The following is a 14,969-nucleotide window of genomic DNA, read 5'->3' as shown; positions in this document are numbered from 1 at the left end:
TCCAACCATCTCTAATTCTGGCTCCTAAGCCTGAACTTTTAGCTGCTACATTCAATTTCTTTCTATCACTGAAATGATGCACATGGTCCCTCTGCTTATTTGTCCTCCTGATGTGCCAGGTCCCCAACAGGCATGACCAACTCAGGAAGGGCTAGTAGGACCTAAGATGCTGTTAGCGATGCTTGACGCTGGGGCAGTAGGGGTGGGCAGTGAATAACAGAAGAGTAGGGCACAGTCAGCAACTCTGTGAAGGGTGTGGGTAAGTTCTAGCAGTGGGCATCTGAGGCTTTGGTCTCCAAAGGCCTCTCCCCACCCTTTCTTAAAACAGTCTCCACCCTCTGAGCTTAGAGGTAGGCATATGACTCAAGCCTGGTCAATCCTGGTATCCCATTCCTCTGGCTGCAATAATTGGTCCAAGCATGGACACAGGATCCAAGCCTGGCCGATCCTGGTACCCCATTCCTTTTGCCACAGGGATTGGTCCAAGCAGGGACACAGGACCCGAGCCTGGCCAATCAGGATCCTTCCTTGTGATTTTCTATCTGCAACTGATGGGGAGGAGTTCATTTTCCTCTCCAGAGTAGGATTTTGATCCTACTGCTGCCCTGGGCTCCAGCCTTGAGAAACACCTAGCCTGTAAGAATGATTCTGGCAAGCAGTAGAAGCAGAGACAAGAGACAGAAAGAGTCCTCGAGGAGTTTGATCAGTGGAACATCTCGGGCCTTGGTCCGAATCACCCTGTCCTGGTCTGAGTAAGGATCTGTCATTTGCAGCCAGTGAGTCCTGCCTAAAACACTTTTCTTTCCCCTTTGCCTCAGGAGAGGCCTCCCTGAGATCTGGGTTGAAGGAGTCTCCAGGGAAGAAAGTGAGAGTCCTGATGCCACGAGGGCTCCAGGGAAGGTCTGGGACATTCTCTACTATTTCCATTGAAGCTGCACCACTTCAGCCAAGACAGCCAGATGATGTCCACAATGCCAGTTCCTGGGGGGCCAGAGAACCCACAAGGCTGGCCTCCCTCCCTGTTAGTCAAAGTGCAAACGTGATTGACTCCTAGATGTCAGAGGGTAAAGGGCCAAGTGACCTTCCTGTCCATTTGTGGGGCTGAAGTCTTTTTTGGAGCAAGCAATGATACCTGAAAGCCATCCCACGTCCCCAGTTCATGCTCTTCAACAACACACTCACCAGCCCACCTCCTTCTCTGCTCACCTCCAGCCCCTGGCCTTCTGGGAGAGCTTGTCCCCCGGTCCCACATCCCTTCTGACTTACACAGGCTGCTTCGCGCACTTGTTCACACAGGCGCTTGGCAGGGATCAGGAAATCCAGGAGGAAGTTCAGTCCATCGCCCCGGAAGTCAGAATCCAGGAGACGGAACACCTGACCCAGGATGGTGGGTGCTGTGGCCTCAAAAGGGGGATAGAGGCCCGCCAGGGCATGCTGGATGGCTGCGTCCAAGGATGGGGGGTCCTGTGGCGGAAAGGAGGAGAGGATGAAAAGTGATAGTAGCAATAATAATAAGGGTAGGGGCCACTTCCCCTGACCTTCCTGGCCTCAGATAACTAAGGCTCCTGCTAACTCTGAACTCCTCTGCTACACCCTACCACTCACACACCCCCTTCAGCCACACTGGCCTTCTTTCCTGTTCTTCAAACATACCAGGCATAATCCCATCTCAGGGCCTTTGCACTGGCTGTTCCCTCTGCCTAGAATACTCCTCCTTAAGACATCCTCATTCCCTCACCTCCTGCATATCTTTGCTCAAATGTCATCTGCTGATCCAAGGTGGAGTAGAGGAACAGGCGAAGGCATCCAGGTCAGGGCCAGAGGGAAAGGAGAGGTCAGCATGCCCAAATCTCGCCACCTGGCTGACCTGCAGACCTGCAGACCTGCAGTTTGAAGCTGAGCCACCAGCGAAGCCCATCCTAGATGAGACAAGCCCTAGTCCACATGCAGACGCATGAGTGATAATGAGTGATTGCTGTTTTATACCACTCAGTTGGGGTGGTTTGTTACACAGCAGTAACTAACTGATACAAGTTGATATGATTGATACGAGCTCCATCTTCATCTATCCAGGATGCCTCCTCTAGATGTTTATGGGGCACAGACCATCAATACATAAATCTAACTCCTAAGCCTACTCCTCCCCCCACATCCTTACCTTAGTGATTGCCTCCCCATCCAGTCAGACTCCTAAACCAGAAATCTGCTCATCATCCCGCCCCTTCCTCCTGCCTCCGCTGCCCACAGACAACCCTCAGCCACATCCTATACAGTCTTCTCGCCTCCATCAGCTCACCAACCCACTCTCTCCGCTCTGTTCGCCTGCTCCGCCCAGATCCAGGCCCCCATCACCTCTTCCACGGAATCACCTCCTCACTGGTTTCCCACCTCTAGTCTCCCTCCTCTCCAACATTTCTCCACCAGGACCCCTGGGTGATCTTTCTCAAATGCAAACCTGGCCTTGTCAGTCTCCTGCTCAAAGGTTCGCCACTGCCTTCAGAAAGCACCTGGCCTCACCTCCAGCCTCACTGTTCTCCCTAGGCTTCTGCCACTATGACACACACGTTCCCGCCCTTGCCTCCAGGACTTTGCACATGCTGTTCCTTCCTCCAGAGATGCCTTCTACTTCCATTCCCACCAGGCTAACTCCTCGTTCTGCAAGATCCAGGTCAGCCCTCGTCTCTTCTAGGAGACTTTCTCTGATCTCCCACTCCCACCATAGCTGGGTCAGGTGTCCCCATTTCTGGGCTCCCATGGCAAATCCCACGCTGATTTTTGTCTCCCTCAGTGGACCCCGGGCTCCCTGAGGACAGGAGTGGTAAGCAAAATAATGCTCCCCCCGCCCAATGCCCACATCCTAATCTCTGGAACCTTACATGGCAAAGAAGAATTAAGGTTGCAGATGGAATAAAAGTTGCTAGTCAGCTGGCCTTAAAGTAGGGAGATTATTCTGGATTATCCAAGTGAGTCCAATCCAATCACAAGGGTCCTCAAAAGTAGAAGAGAATGCAGAAGGGGCGAGAGTCAGAAGGAAAGGTGACTGTGGAAGAAGTATCAGAGAGAGGCAATGCTGCTGGCTTTGAAAACGGAGGCAAAGCCAAGGAATGTGGGCGACTCCTGGAAGCTGGGAAAGGCAAACAGATTCTCACTGAGAGTCTCCAGAAAAGAATGCAGCCCATCAACACCTTGATTTGAGCCCAGCGAGGCCCATGTGGGACAGCTGATCTATAGAGCTGCAAGATGACACATTTATGCTGCTGTAAGCTACTAAATTTGTGGTCATTAATTTCAGCAGCAATGGAAACTAACACAGCCGGCACTGACTCCTATTCTTCTAGGGTTTTCAGTGCCTGGCACAATATAGGTGCTCAGTAAATGTGGAGGGATAAATAAAGTGTCCCTCTCTGAATCACACCTTTTCCATCTGTAAAATAGGCAAGTGGGACAAGGCCAGAGGGTCCCAACCAGGTATAGTACTAGGATCCAAGGGTTGTGATTTTCGACTCTTAAAAAAGCCTGATGAAAGCCATTCTGGTTGCCCCAGACTGACTGCAAGTTCTGAGTCTATCTATCGCTGAAGGATGTAAAGGAAGATGAGAATAAACAAGAATCCAGAATTAAGGGAGCTTATTTAGAACAAAAAAAAATCACTTTTATAAATGAGGCCCCTGGAGACAGGGAAATAAAGACTTTGAGGGAGAGGGAGAGAGCATGTCTCCATCCCAGAAAGATTCTAGTGCCAGGAGGCTGTAAAATAGGAGACGCTAGCCCAGGGCATTTAGACAGATGTTGGTGTCACTGCTGTGTTCCCAGCACCCACACAGAGCTGAGCACAAGGTAGGCCCTCCATCGCTATCTATAGAATGAATATATGAATGAAGGAATGAATGAATGTCTACAGCCCCCATTCTGAAGGAAAGAGGGTCCTGGCACTGCCATTGGTAAGCCCAGAGGGGACACACACACACACACACACACACACACACACACACAAGTGTACAAGCCCAGGAGGGGCTACTTTCACATTGAAGTTGGGGTACGGGTTCAGTTTGGCGGAACAGGGAAAGGCTCATCTGGCCTCATGACCTCTTCCAATGCCTCACCTCCCTCCAAGCAAGGCCAAACCCCAAGCATGCCCAATACCACCCCCCCTCCCCGACCATGTAATACTGAGGACAGCAGTGAGGACAGGAATTTGGGGACCCTATCTGACATCTCTGACATCCGTGAACACATAGACACACTAAGTCAGTAAGGCCAGTACCCCTCCCCTGCCACATCCCTCCCCTCTCCTAGGTTCTACTTCACTGTGCTGCCTTGAGTAAGCGCTTTCCCTCTCTGGGCCTCTTTCCTCGTGTGCACATGGAGTTGGGCTAGCTGTATTTTGTTTTGTTTTTGGAAATTTAATCATTCACTGTCACCTACATGAATGTTAGCATAGCTGAATACCTTTTGTACTATTATCACTTACTGTTTTTCCCCAAATCCACTTACTTTAAAAAATGTACATAATTGCATTTTAAATGGAGACTCTATGTCACCACACTGGTTATGAGAATGTGGCCAGACTGCCCCGAGTTCAAATTCTGGCTCTGCCACTTACTGGTCATGTGATCTGGCAAGTTACTTGCCCCTCTCTGCTTCAGTTTCCTTATCTTTAAACGTGGAGATTGGGACTTCCCTGGTGGTCCAGCGGTTAAGACTCCACACTCCCAATGCAGGGGGCCCAGGTTTGATCCCTGGTCAGGGAACTAGATCCTGCACGCTGCAACTAAGACCCGGCACAGCCAAATAAATAAATAAGACAAAACAAAGAAAAACCTGGAGACTGTCATTGTACCTGTCTTAAAGAGTTGAGTGAGGTTGAGTGAGAGAATACATGTAGATTCTCTGCACAGGACTAGAACTTTGTAGGTGCCCTTTAAACAACAGCCATCACTTCTATTTTTGTAGTCAGATTATAGTTACTATTATATGGATATCACTACTTTAAATGGAAAAATCAGTATCAATTGGCATAAATAGAATGTAACTCCAAAAATAAATCAATGATGCATTGGGTGGTTTTTATTTATTTAAATATATATATTTATATTTTAAAAATTTATTTAAATATATATTTTTATATTTATTCATAAGTATATTTATATGTATGATTATAATAGCTATGTATATATCTTATGTAAGTATATATTTATATAAATAATTTAATATAGAACTATAAAATAATTACACATTTATTATATAAAATCTATTTTTACCATTCAATTTCTAGAAAAATAAGCTATTTTTAAAAGAAAAAGTAATGGATAAATAACAAGGTCCTACTGTATAGCACAGAGAACTATATTCAATATCCTATGGTAAACCATAGTGGAAAAGAATATCAAAAGATGTGTAACACAACATTGTAAATCAACTATACTTCAGTAAAAAAAATATTGACAAGAAAAAGTAAACAATGAAAAGAAATACTGCCATTAAATTGTAGGGACATCTGGTGATCTCCTGAAAGTGAAGACATCTCTCTTTCTTCCAAAAGGAGATTGCCACACCCTAGAAAGGTGTTAAAGACATCTTTTCACCAGAGGGAGACTTTCTCCCTGGGTCCTCAGAAGATCAGAGGAGAGTTCAAAAGAGACCGATTCTTACCACACGATTCCATGTTATTTAGTTTTGGTCTGTGACCACCTGTGTCTCAACTTTGGTCTGCATTCCAACTTCTGGAAAACAGTGACCTGCCTCAGTTTCCCCATCTGTAAATGGGGATTCTAGTTCCCATCCTGCCTTGCTCAGATGACTATTCTGGAGATAGAAGGGGATAACAGATATAGGAGTCTTAAGAAAAGTAAAGTTGTTGCTGCTGTTGTTTTTGCTGTTGTTATTTATTTTTGCTCATCCTGTCGGACAAAGCTCAAGTCTCAGCCTCTGTTTGAAGACATCTTTCCCCTCCTGGTCCCTTCCTGAATCCACAAGGGTCACCCCCATAATAATGACAGTTTCTAGGTGCCTGCTATTCACCAGGCCCTCTACTCACATTCTCTTTCTTGGCCACACAACCATCCTAGGGGCAAAGTAGGAACATCCCATTCTGCAGATAAAGAAACTGAGACTCTTTATCTGGTCCAGGATCACAGAGGAGGGGAGAAAGACAGAGCCAGGATCCAATGCAGGTCTGGACGGGTCAAGCCTACCCTCTGCCTCTGTCCCTGGGTGTCTGCCTTGGGGCCACCACCAGCCATCAGCCTTGGAGGCGGCCTTCCCAGCTGTCTATCCTGCACTGTTTCAAGTGGGGCCCAATAATGATGTTTACCTCTCACAGACCAAGGCTTGCAGCCTGGAACGTCTTGGCTTTCGCACACTGGCTCAGCTGGCTGCACACTGTAACCATATAAGGGGCAGCCAGTAAAAAGGAAGAATGTTCCAAGTCAACGGGACTCCGAGCTCTTGGCCAGAGCATTACCTGCTGCTACAGGCCTGAGCCCCAGGGGCTCATAAGCTGTCCAAGTATTGGGGGAAGCACTCGGTGACGAGGCCCAGGCGGCTGCAGGGAGGAGAGCTGGCTACTCTCCACTCAAAATCAAACGGGCAGCCCAGCCTGGGACCACAGGAACCCAAACACCATCGGCCAGACTTGGGCCCCTCAAAATGATTTCCGTGAAACTTAATCGACATGTTTCCATTCCTCCCGCATGAGCGCAGCCAGGCCGGGACTTTAACTGTTCCTCGACAGGAGCTGAGGCAGGAGATGGTGTGAAGCTGAGAAAGAAGAGGGTGCCACAGGCCAGAGCCAGTCTGAAGCCCTTCAGCCCCCTCCCCTGTGGCTCAGGGCCAGAGATGGAGCCCACCAAGGGGGCTGGCGCCTATATGATGCTCACAGACCTTCTGGACTGACCCAAGGAAACTTGTATGGTGCCAAAGGACACAGAAGAGTGTCTGTTCCCAGCAATCCTGTCTGGGCAGGGGAGGAGTGGGAGTACAGGTGTTTGTAAATTTCTGATCAATGTCTTTGCAATGAGCCTCTATTATTATTGTGATCTTAAGTCTTATCAAGTAAAATAAACAAGTATAAAGAGCATAGGCTGATGCATTTTTACCTCTGTATGTACCCTTGGAACCACTACCCAGATGGACAGACAAGATTTCCGCCACCCCAGAAAGAAGCCCCCTCCCAGGCCAAGCCCCCAGTCCAGCAGTAACTACTCTTCTGACCACTGGAATTTTTAAAAAAATTCCCATGCAGTGTGATCTCCACTGTGTAAAAATGTGTGTAAGCCGAGAGGCCATGAAATAAAGTGTTAACTGCAGTTACCCCTGAGGGCTGTGAGGGACAGGGGCCTTGTAAGTCACAGTTTTAATTTTCCTCATAGTTGCTGGATTTTCCAAACGTTCTGTTACCAGACTGTAGAGCTCTTATAATTGGGGGTGGGGATATAAAAGTGTGATTGTGTGTGTGTGTTTTTAAGTCTGGTTCCCTTTTTAAATGGTCTCACCAGATGTTGTTAGTTGGGCCTTCTGAGAGGTGGGCTGAACTCTTCTTAAAGGTCCAGATTTATCCATTTTCTCCAACAGGCAAAGATTTTAGTATCACTTAGCATCGACACCTCCTAGCTTGGGAAGAGAGAGAACTGAGGAAATCTGAGGTAGGCAGTGTCCTAGGGCTACTACCTTCAACCCCTGCTCTCCTCCGTGGCAGAAACGCCTAGGGAAGGTGAGATTCCACCCTTGACTCACTGGGTTATCTTAGCCTCAGTTTCCCCATCTGTAAAATGGGACCATTGGGCTTATCTATCTCTAAGGGCCCTTCCAAGCGGGGCCTTTCTAGAATTCAAGGTACAATCAGGTTCAGGATGGTTTGGAGCTGGGATGGTTCCCAAATGGGATCAGTTAACTCACAGTTGGTGAGAAAGGTTACAAAGGTCTGTCTCATCCATCTCCCTACTCAGGTCCAGGGAGGGCCTAAACCAGCAGCCACAAATACAAATGCCTACGGGGGCCTGAGAGTTGACATGGAAGACGGAATTGGTCCAAGTGTGAGAAAATAACCCCTCTAGCCCCTTGGTAAGTGGCCCCTGACAGTCGGCCTCAGTGTCAGGGAAACAATAGGGAGTGGTGGGGCCTGGGGCGCACACCGCATCTCATCAGCTCCAGCCAAGAGTTGCCTTTGCCCAGCATTGCCAGGTCTATTGAAATTTTAGTAAAACCTCCCAAAATTTTAAAGGTTGGCCAAACCAAACACATCTGTGAGCCAGATGCAGCCCAGTGGGTGTCAAGCTGCGACCACCAGGCTCAACTACCGGGGGCCCTCCTCTTGAACTTCTCCAGGATGGAGAGTCTAAACCCAGCGTTCTGTTGCTCTGGCTGCCAGGAAGTTATTGCTCACATCCAACTAAAGCTTCTCCTGCTTTAAATCCTTTTTTGTGTGGGTGGAAGTATGAGTGAGAATTGGCTCCTTAATAAAACCTTTCAGAAACTGGAAAAACAACCCAGATGCAGTGAACTGAGAAGCAAGTGGGCGTTAGAAGACCCACATTCAAGTCCAGCCTTGTTATGTATCATCTGTGTGACCTTGAGCAAGTCAGTTCACCTCTCTGGGCCTTAGTTTTGTGTTTGTTCCTTTCCCTCTTATCCCTTTTGCCTCTGCCCTGGGGTTCACCATCCCCCACCTAAACCACATAAGGATAATAACAATTTTACTAGAGCTTCTTTTTACTGAGCAAGGCTTCTGTGGCATGCCTTATCCTAAGAACTTTTTGTACATTCTTTTATTTCATCTTCCCAACAACTCTACGGGAATGGGTATATTTATTCCCATTTTACAGATTAAGAAACTGAGCCCAAGTAAATGGTAGAGCTGGGGTATGAACCTGCCCACATAACTCCCAGTTCCTCTGCCTCTTCCCCAGGCTCCCTGCCACCAGGCCAGGCTCCCCTTTGGCCACGACAATAGCCTTTCTAACACACAGATCCAACTGTGACCCTCTACTGCTCAACGATCTTGAGTGGCTCCCCATTGTCTGAGCAACTCAGCCTGGCATTAGAGGCCCATCAATCTACACCCAGCATACCCTTCCTACGTCTAATACACACAACACTGTAGCTTGGGGCTTCCCAAAGACCCATGCGTCGCATTCATGAGTTTTTCTTGCTGTTCACCTAACCTAATTTATTGTTTCCTTAATATTAATTCTTTACTGCATGTTAGTCTTTTTGTCACTTCATTTTCAACTTAAATTTATTTGTATTTATTATCATGTGATTGTGCTGTTTAAATCACTTCCTAACACCCATTAAGATGAAAAGCTATATTAAAAATGTGCATCTCAGTGCCATCAAAAGTCTCCCCTCCTAGGACCCATGGTGGGTTCCTCACTTTGGGAAGCACTGCCTGAGCTCCCACTCACCCCTCTCCAGACTGGGTGAGCTCTTTCCCACCCTTCAGAGCCCTGCTCGACCCGCGTCTCTTTTTCATGATACATGTGCTTCTAGGCAAAGGGACGGACTCCCACTACCCAACATACAGCACAGAATTCTCAGTGAATGGTCTGCCTTCACCAGGGACTGCAAGCCCCCCAGGCAGGGAGCAGGGCTGACTCATCTCCAGGCCCTGATCCTTACACAGGGCCTGGCACACAGTAGGTACTTTGGGGGACCACCATGAGGTAAGTACTTTGACAATGTTGAATGAACTGAATTGGACTCAATCAGTTTTTCTCAAAGCATGCGATGGGATCACAGGTGGCCCACAAGACGATGTGGGGAGGACACGAACTTGATGTGAAATCTCAGTAAGAAAGTTACTCCAATTCTCTCCCAGTCCTCTTGATGACACCAAAGAGAAAGTTCAGCGCCAATATATCTTGAACACCTCTCAGACACTAGTTATTACTCCTTTTAAGAAAAAGAAAATCGTCCTCAGGCTTAGAATCATCCATAGCCAACTTGATCGAGCCAGAATTTTCTAACATATATTTGCCTTCATTGTATGTATTTTTACAGTTACTTTCTATTTATGACAATGAATACTGATTTTTCATAGTCATGATATAAAATTTCCTATTTAAATATATTTTTCAGTTTATAAAGTAAGTTGATTTAAAGAAAAATATTAAGCAAATAATAAGCAGTAAGTTTTATAATTTTTTTATAATACCTTATCCAGTAAGTGGATATGCAAAATTTGTTATGACGATACTGAAATTTCAGAAATGTGGGATGGGATAAACCCTACATCCCTGTCATAAGATGCTCTGACCTTGGGCTGCCCCAGAACACTAAACAGCCATTAATCAGATTGCCCCACAAACATTACAACTGTGATGGGTACCATGAAGGAGAGATATACAGCATGCCAGAGTGAAAGTCAGGGGAATCGGGAAAGGCTTTCCTGAGGAGGTGACATTTGGGTGGAGATTCACAGGATGAATAGGAATTCATTAGGGGAAGGTGTTCCACTTAGCAGGAACAGGATGTGCAAAGGCCCTGTGGCAGGAGGGAGCACGAAACACAAGAGGCTCTCTGAACCAAAGTCAGAGTGGCTGGAGTATAGAGGTGATGCCAGAGAGATGGGCAGGTGACAACCTTTAATATTTAAAGACAAAGGTGGGAGGAAAACTTGTCCCTCACTCCCATTCAGAAAAGAGTTGTTCACCCTTCGAGAGGAGCCACCCAGTGCCTGACCCTTGATCTGAGGGGTCTGGGGTTCAGCAAGGAATTTCTGGATTCGAAAGCTAATAATTGGGTTAAGTCTGAAGCCAGGCAAAGTTTGGCAAACACCACTTGGTGCAGGTGGCTCTGGGGTGGCCACGACAGCCGAGTCAGGTTCAGAATTCAGGCTGTCCTAACTGCCACTTCCTGGTAGAGTGACCTTGGGCAGCCAGTTAAGTTCCCAGAGCCTTGGGTCTTCATCTGTTGGATGGAGACACCAGCAGGTTTACTGTTAGAGTAGGTGTGAGTTACGTGATGTCCCGCAGGTAAACTGCCCAGCTCGGAGCCTTGCCTGTGGTGAGACGTGAATAACCATTAGCTTATGATGATTACTGCCAAACAGCTCCAGGAGTAACGTGTGTGTACACCTGCCCTGTGGTACACGGATTTAGGAGCCTGGTTTTGCAGTTGTGTCTGTAGTATGTATGCAGGTGTACGCTCATATTCCAGCAATCTGGGAGAGCAGGTGGACACGGCTCGTGTGTGAGAGGGCACATGTATTCAGCCGTGTGAGTCAGTAGGAGCATGTTTGGATGCTCTCTGTGTGTATGTGTGAACATGTCTGTATAGAATTCTGCGTGTGCACAAATTCAGCCGACACAAATTCAACCTGGTCGATCACAGTCAAGGGGCTAAAGCCATGACCTGTCCCCACAGCCCTTTTCCAAATCCCCACTGTTCCTGTGAACCGGCCTGGGGCTCCTCGGCCTGGCTGGAGCTGGGCTGAGATTCCCTGCTAACAGGCTTTTCTTTCATTTTCTGTTACCAGATATTGACACAAACACAACACCGCAACCTTCTTGAGGTGCCAGCCCAGGAAGACACGGTGTGGGGTATTGCCCTCTGTCCTCCCCCTCCCCTAGGCCTACCTCCCCACCCAGTTCCCATGGGAGCACCTCATGTCGGGCCCATGTGAAGATCTGACACTGCTGCCCTGAGTCTACAGGAGCGACACCACCCCAAGTTTTGGTGAGCAATTCCCTCCTCTCCACTCTGTACCCTAACCCTCCTTGCCCTGTGCTACCTGACTGGGCTGAGAGGGGACTTTAACCCCCATCCCCATCCAAACTCGTGTGGCGACAGTGGGCATATCTGACCCTCAGCCCCAAGCCTGAAATGCAACACCACCCCAAGTTTGTCCAAGGACCAGAGGTAGGTTTCCAGCTCTGATCTGTGCTATGGGGTGGGGTAGTATCAAAGTTTACCAGACATCCAATCTTACTCCATCCACTTCACACATGGACAGATGGCGAGGGCATCGTTGCCAGAGATGGATTCCTGCACCCTCCACCCTTCCCCTGCTGGTGGAGGCAGTTAAGCACAGACCCCTAGCCAGGAGTTGAGGGTCGTCTCAGTGTCAAAGGCAGGGGGTCTGCCCTGGACACCCCCTCGAGGGCTGTGCCCCATCAAAAGGGGACAGAGCAAGGTGGTCCAGGCCTTGGCAGGCATTACCATGGTGACGGGGTACAAGCGGTGGCGGCGGCGGCGGCTGCTCCTCTCCTGGGCGACGGCTCACTGGGTCCGGTCCGCGCGTCGGTCTGTCCGGTGCAGCCCCCGGCCCCCCGCCTAGCCCTGGAGCGGGCGGAGCGGGCTGGCCCTGGGCGCCGACCCCTGCCTCATCTCCGAAGGGAGCTGGGGAGACGGTGACAGAGACAAGAGAGAAGGGGTGCGGGAGAGACGCGCGGAGACCGAGACTTGGAGACAGGGAGAGACGGGAAGAGCCGCGGGCGGCGCCGGCCGGGCCATCACCGAGGGCGGCCGCAGGGGCGGGGGCTGCTCCCCGCGTGGGACCCGGCGGCGGCCAATGGTCGCCCCTCGGAGCCGGCGCCTTTCCCCCACCCCGCCCGCCGCGGCGTGTGATGAGAACCAGACGCCCCCCTCCCGGCCCAGGGCCGCGCGGCTGCCAAGGGGAACTCGAGCCAGCGCTGTTCCTCTCTCCTTCCCCGCGCTCCCGCCTCCCTTGTCTCGCAGCCCGCCCATCCCCGGGAAGCGCCCATTTTACAGAACGAGGCTCCAGCGCAGTCCAGACACTGGGCAAAGCGCGTACTGACTTCGGATTCAGAACAGGGGTCGAATCTCTTCCTCATGCACTTGCCTGTTGGGGCATTCCATCAAGTCACCAACTCTTATAAGTCTCAGTTTCCTCATCTGTAAGATGGGGATGCTGATGGTCATGGTGATGATGGTGATGATGATGGTGGTGATGATGGTGATGACAGTACCTGCCTCTTAGATTTGGTGGCGAGGAGTAAGCATATGTCCCAACGCCCTTCCCCTGTGAAGCCCACCTACACCCCACCATGACCACCCAACTCGTGGCTTAGAGATGATGGCGGCTGTTTGTGAGCTCTGGTCTTGTTTCTTTCAAATAGTGACTGGCTGTGTGACTGTGGCCAAGCCATTGTTCCCTGCTAGGCCTCAGCTTTGGAGGCAGACTGGGAAACTAGACGATAACTAAAGTTATTTCTGGTTGGATGACTCTCGGATTCACCCATTACTTTATCAAACATTGTGCCAAGCACTGAGCCAGGGCAAGACAGAGCCCCTGCCCTCAGGTAATGTACAACCTAGTGGGGAAGATTGGCAAGAAACGGAAAAACAGAAAAAAGTAATACCTGAGTGTGGGAACTGCTAATAAGGAAACAGACAAATGTTAGCATTGGGCACAGTAGGGGGATCAGCCTAGAGCTGGTGGTCTAGGAAGGAGGAGAGAAGCCTAGATCTAAAGGGGGAAGGAATTAGGTGAAGAGTGGGGGATGGGGTGGGGGGGGGGGGAGAATCAGAGTTCCAGGCAAAAAAAAAAGCATGTAAAAGGCCCTGAGGTGGTACTAAGCTTAAAAAAATTGGGAGTAAGTGAAGAACTGAAAGCAGAGTATAGTAGTAAGGGTTTAAGTTCAAAGTCTAAGCAACCTTCACAGCCCACCTCCCAACCCACATAGGTTAACCAGTCTTTTAGCAGATAGAACCCGAGCTAGGAGCCATTCCATCTTGCTAGGTAACTTTTTTTTTTTTTTAAGGGAACGCTATTTATTTATTTATTTATTTTGGCTGTGTTGGGTCTTCGTTTCTGTGCGAGGGCCTTCTCTAGTTGTGGCGAGCGGGGGGCCACTCTTCATCACGATGCGCGGGCCTCTCACCGTCGCGACCTCTCCTATTGCGGAGCACAAGCTCCAGACGCGCAAGCTCAGTAGTTGTGGCTCACGGGCCTAGTTGCTCCGCGGCATGTGGGATCCTCCCAGACCAGGGCTCGAACCCGTGTCCCCTGCTAGGTAACTTTTAACAACAAGTCCCTTCACGTCCCTGGACCTCCATTTGTTCACTGTTAATTCGGAACTAAGAATCCCCACTAGCTCCACCGCGCCATTCAGCCTGGGGGAATCCCTCGATGGTATGTATTCAGCAATCAAATAAACCCTCTCCAACCTGCAAGAGCCGGTCTGGATGGTTTCGGTATCACTACTCCAGACCCGAGTTTTCGAGAGAACAGACTTGTTGATGTCAGGTGCAGAATTCCGCTGGGAGTTGGGGGGATCGTAACTTGGAGGTTCTAGAGTTCCAGCTTTGCAGTGAGACAGAATTGACATGACATCTAGTGTTCTGGGTTTGCCGGCAGCAGGACTGAGTGTGAGTTAGTTAGGCAGAGAAATGAAGGACTGGTGGAGTTATCGGGTGCTCACAGAATCAGTGAGAAGGCTAGGGTCCATCCTCTGAAAAGCACCAGATAAGTGGATGCGCCAGGAGTCTCATTGGCAGGAATGAGTTGTAAACCCTTGATGACCGATGGAATTACATCAAGACAGACAAACACACCAAAGTAGAACTTTCCTGTGTCAGGTACTTCTCTAAGTGTGTAATACAGAGTTATGATGAAGATTCTATTATTGTCCTCATTTTACAGATGAGGAAAAAAAAAACTGGGGCACAGAGAGGTTATGTAAAGTTGGATAGGAGTTAACTGTGGAGTCCAAAATTGGACAAGGCTATCCATTTCTAGAAATGATGGTACGAACTACCTTCCTGGGCTACCACAATGAATCCCAAGCTATGCGTCTCTCCTTGACAGGTTCAAAGACTTAAAAGAGAGATGCTCGTTGGGCCACGTGCCCAAGGTTCCACTAACCCTGAACATATCAGGAACAGCTGGTCATCCAAAAGGAAATTAGGTTGCCTATGAAGGGTGGGAATGGATCCGAAATTGCATATAAACCACAAGTGCTCATTATAAAGTCCATTCCTTGGGTCTCTTGACATTCTTTGCAACT

At 49.0% G+C, this 14,969-nt stretch overlaps 1 protein-coding gene across 1 annotated transcript in view; it reads right to left on the bottom strand.

Annotated features, from left to right (window-relative positions):
• The window catches only part of KIAA1755 (KIAA1755 ortholog), a 41,235-nt gene extending 28,548 nt beyond the window's left edge, over positions 1 to 12,687 (bottom strand). Inside the window, exons 1-3 of the mRNA XM_068524729.1 lie at positions 12,411 to 12,687; positions 12,176 to 12,339; positions 1,267 to 1,464 (exon numbers count right to left, since the gene is read on the bottom strand). Of these exons, the coding sequence (XP_068380830.1) occupies positions 1,267 to 1,464; positions 12,176 to 12,339; positions 12,411 to 12,687 (639 nt within the window). The remainder of the gene's footprint in view (positions 1 to 1,266; positions 1,465 to 12,175; positions 12,340 to 12,410) is intronic.
• Positions 12,688 to 14,969: the final 2,282 nt, after the last annotated feature.

Source organism: Eschrichtius robustus, chromosome 16, assembly GCF_028021215.1.
Source record: "Eschrichtius robustus isolate mEscRob2 chromosome 16, mEscRob2.pri, whole genome shotgun sequence".
NCBI classification, from domain to species: domain Eukaryota; kingdom Metazoa; phylum Chordata; class Mammalia; order Artiodactyla; family Eschrichtiidae; genus Eschrichtius; species Eschrichtius robustus.
Note: the sequence above shows the minus strand (reverse complement) of the source record. Positions and strands in the feature narration are given on the sequence as shown.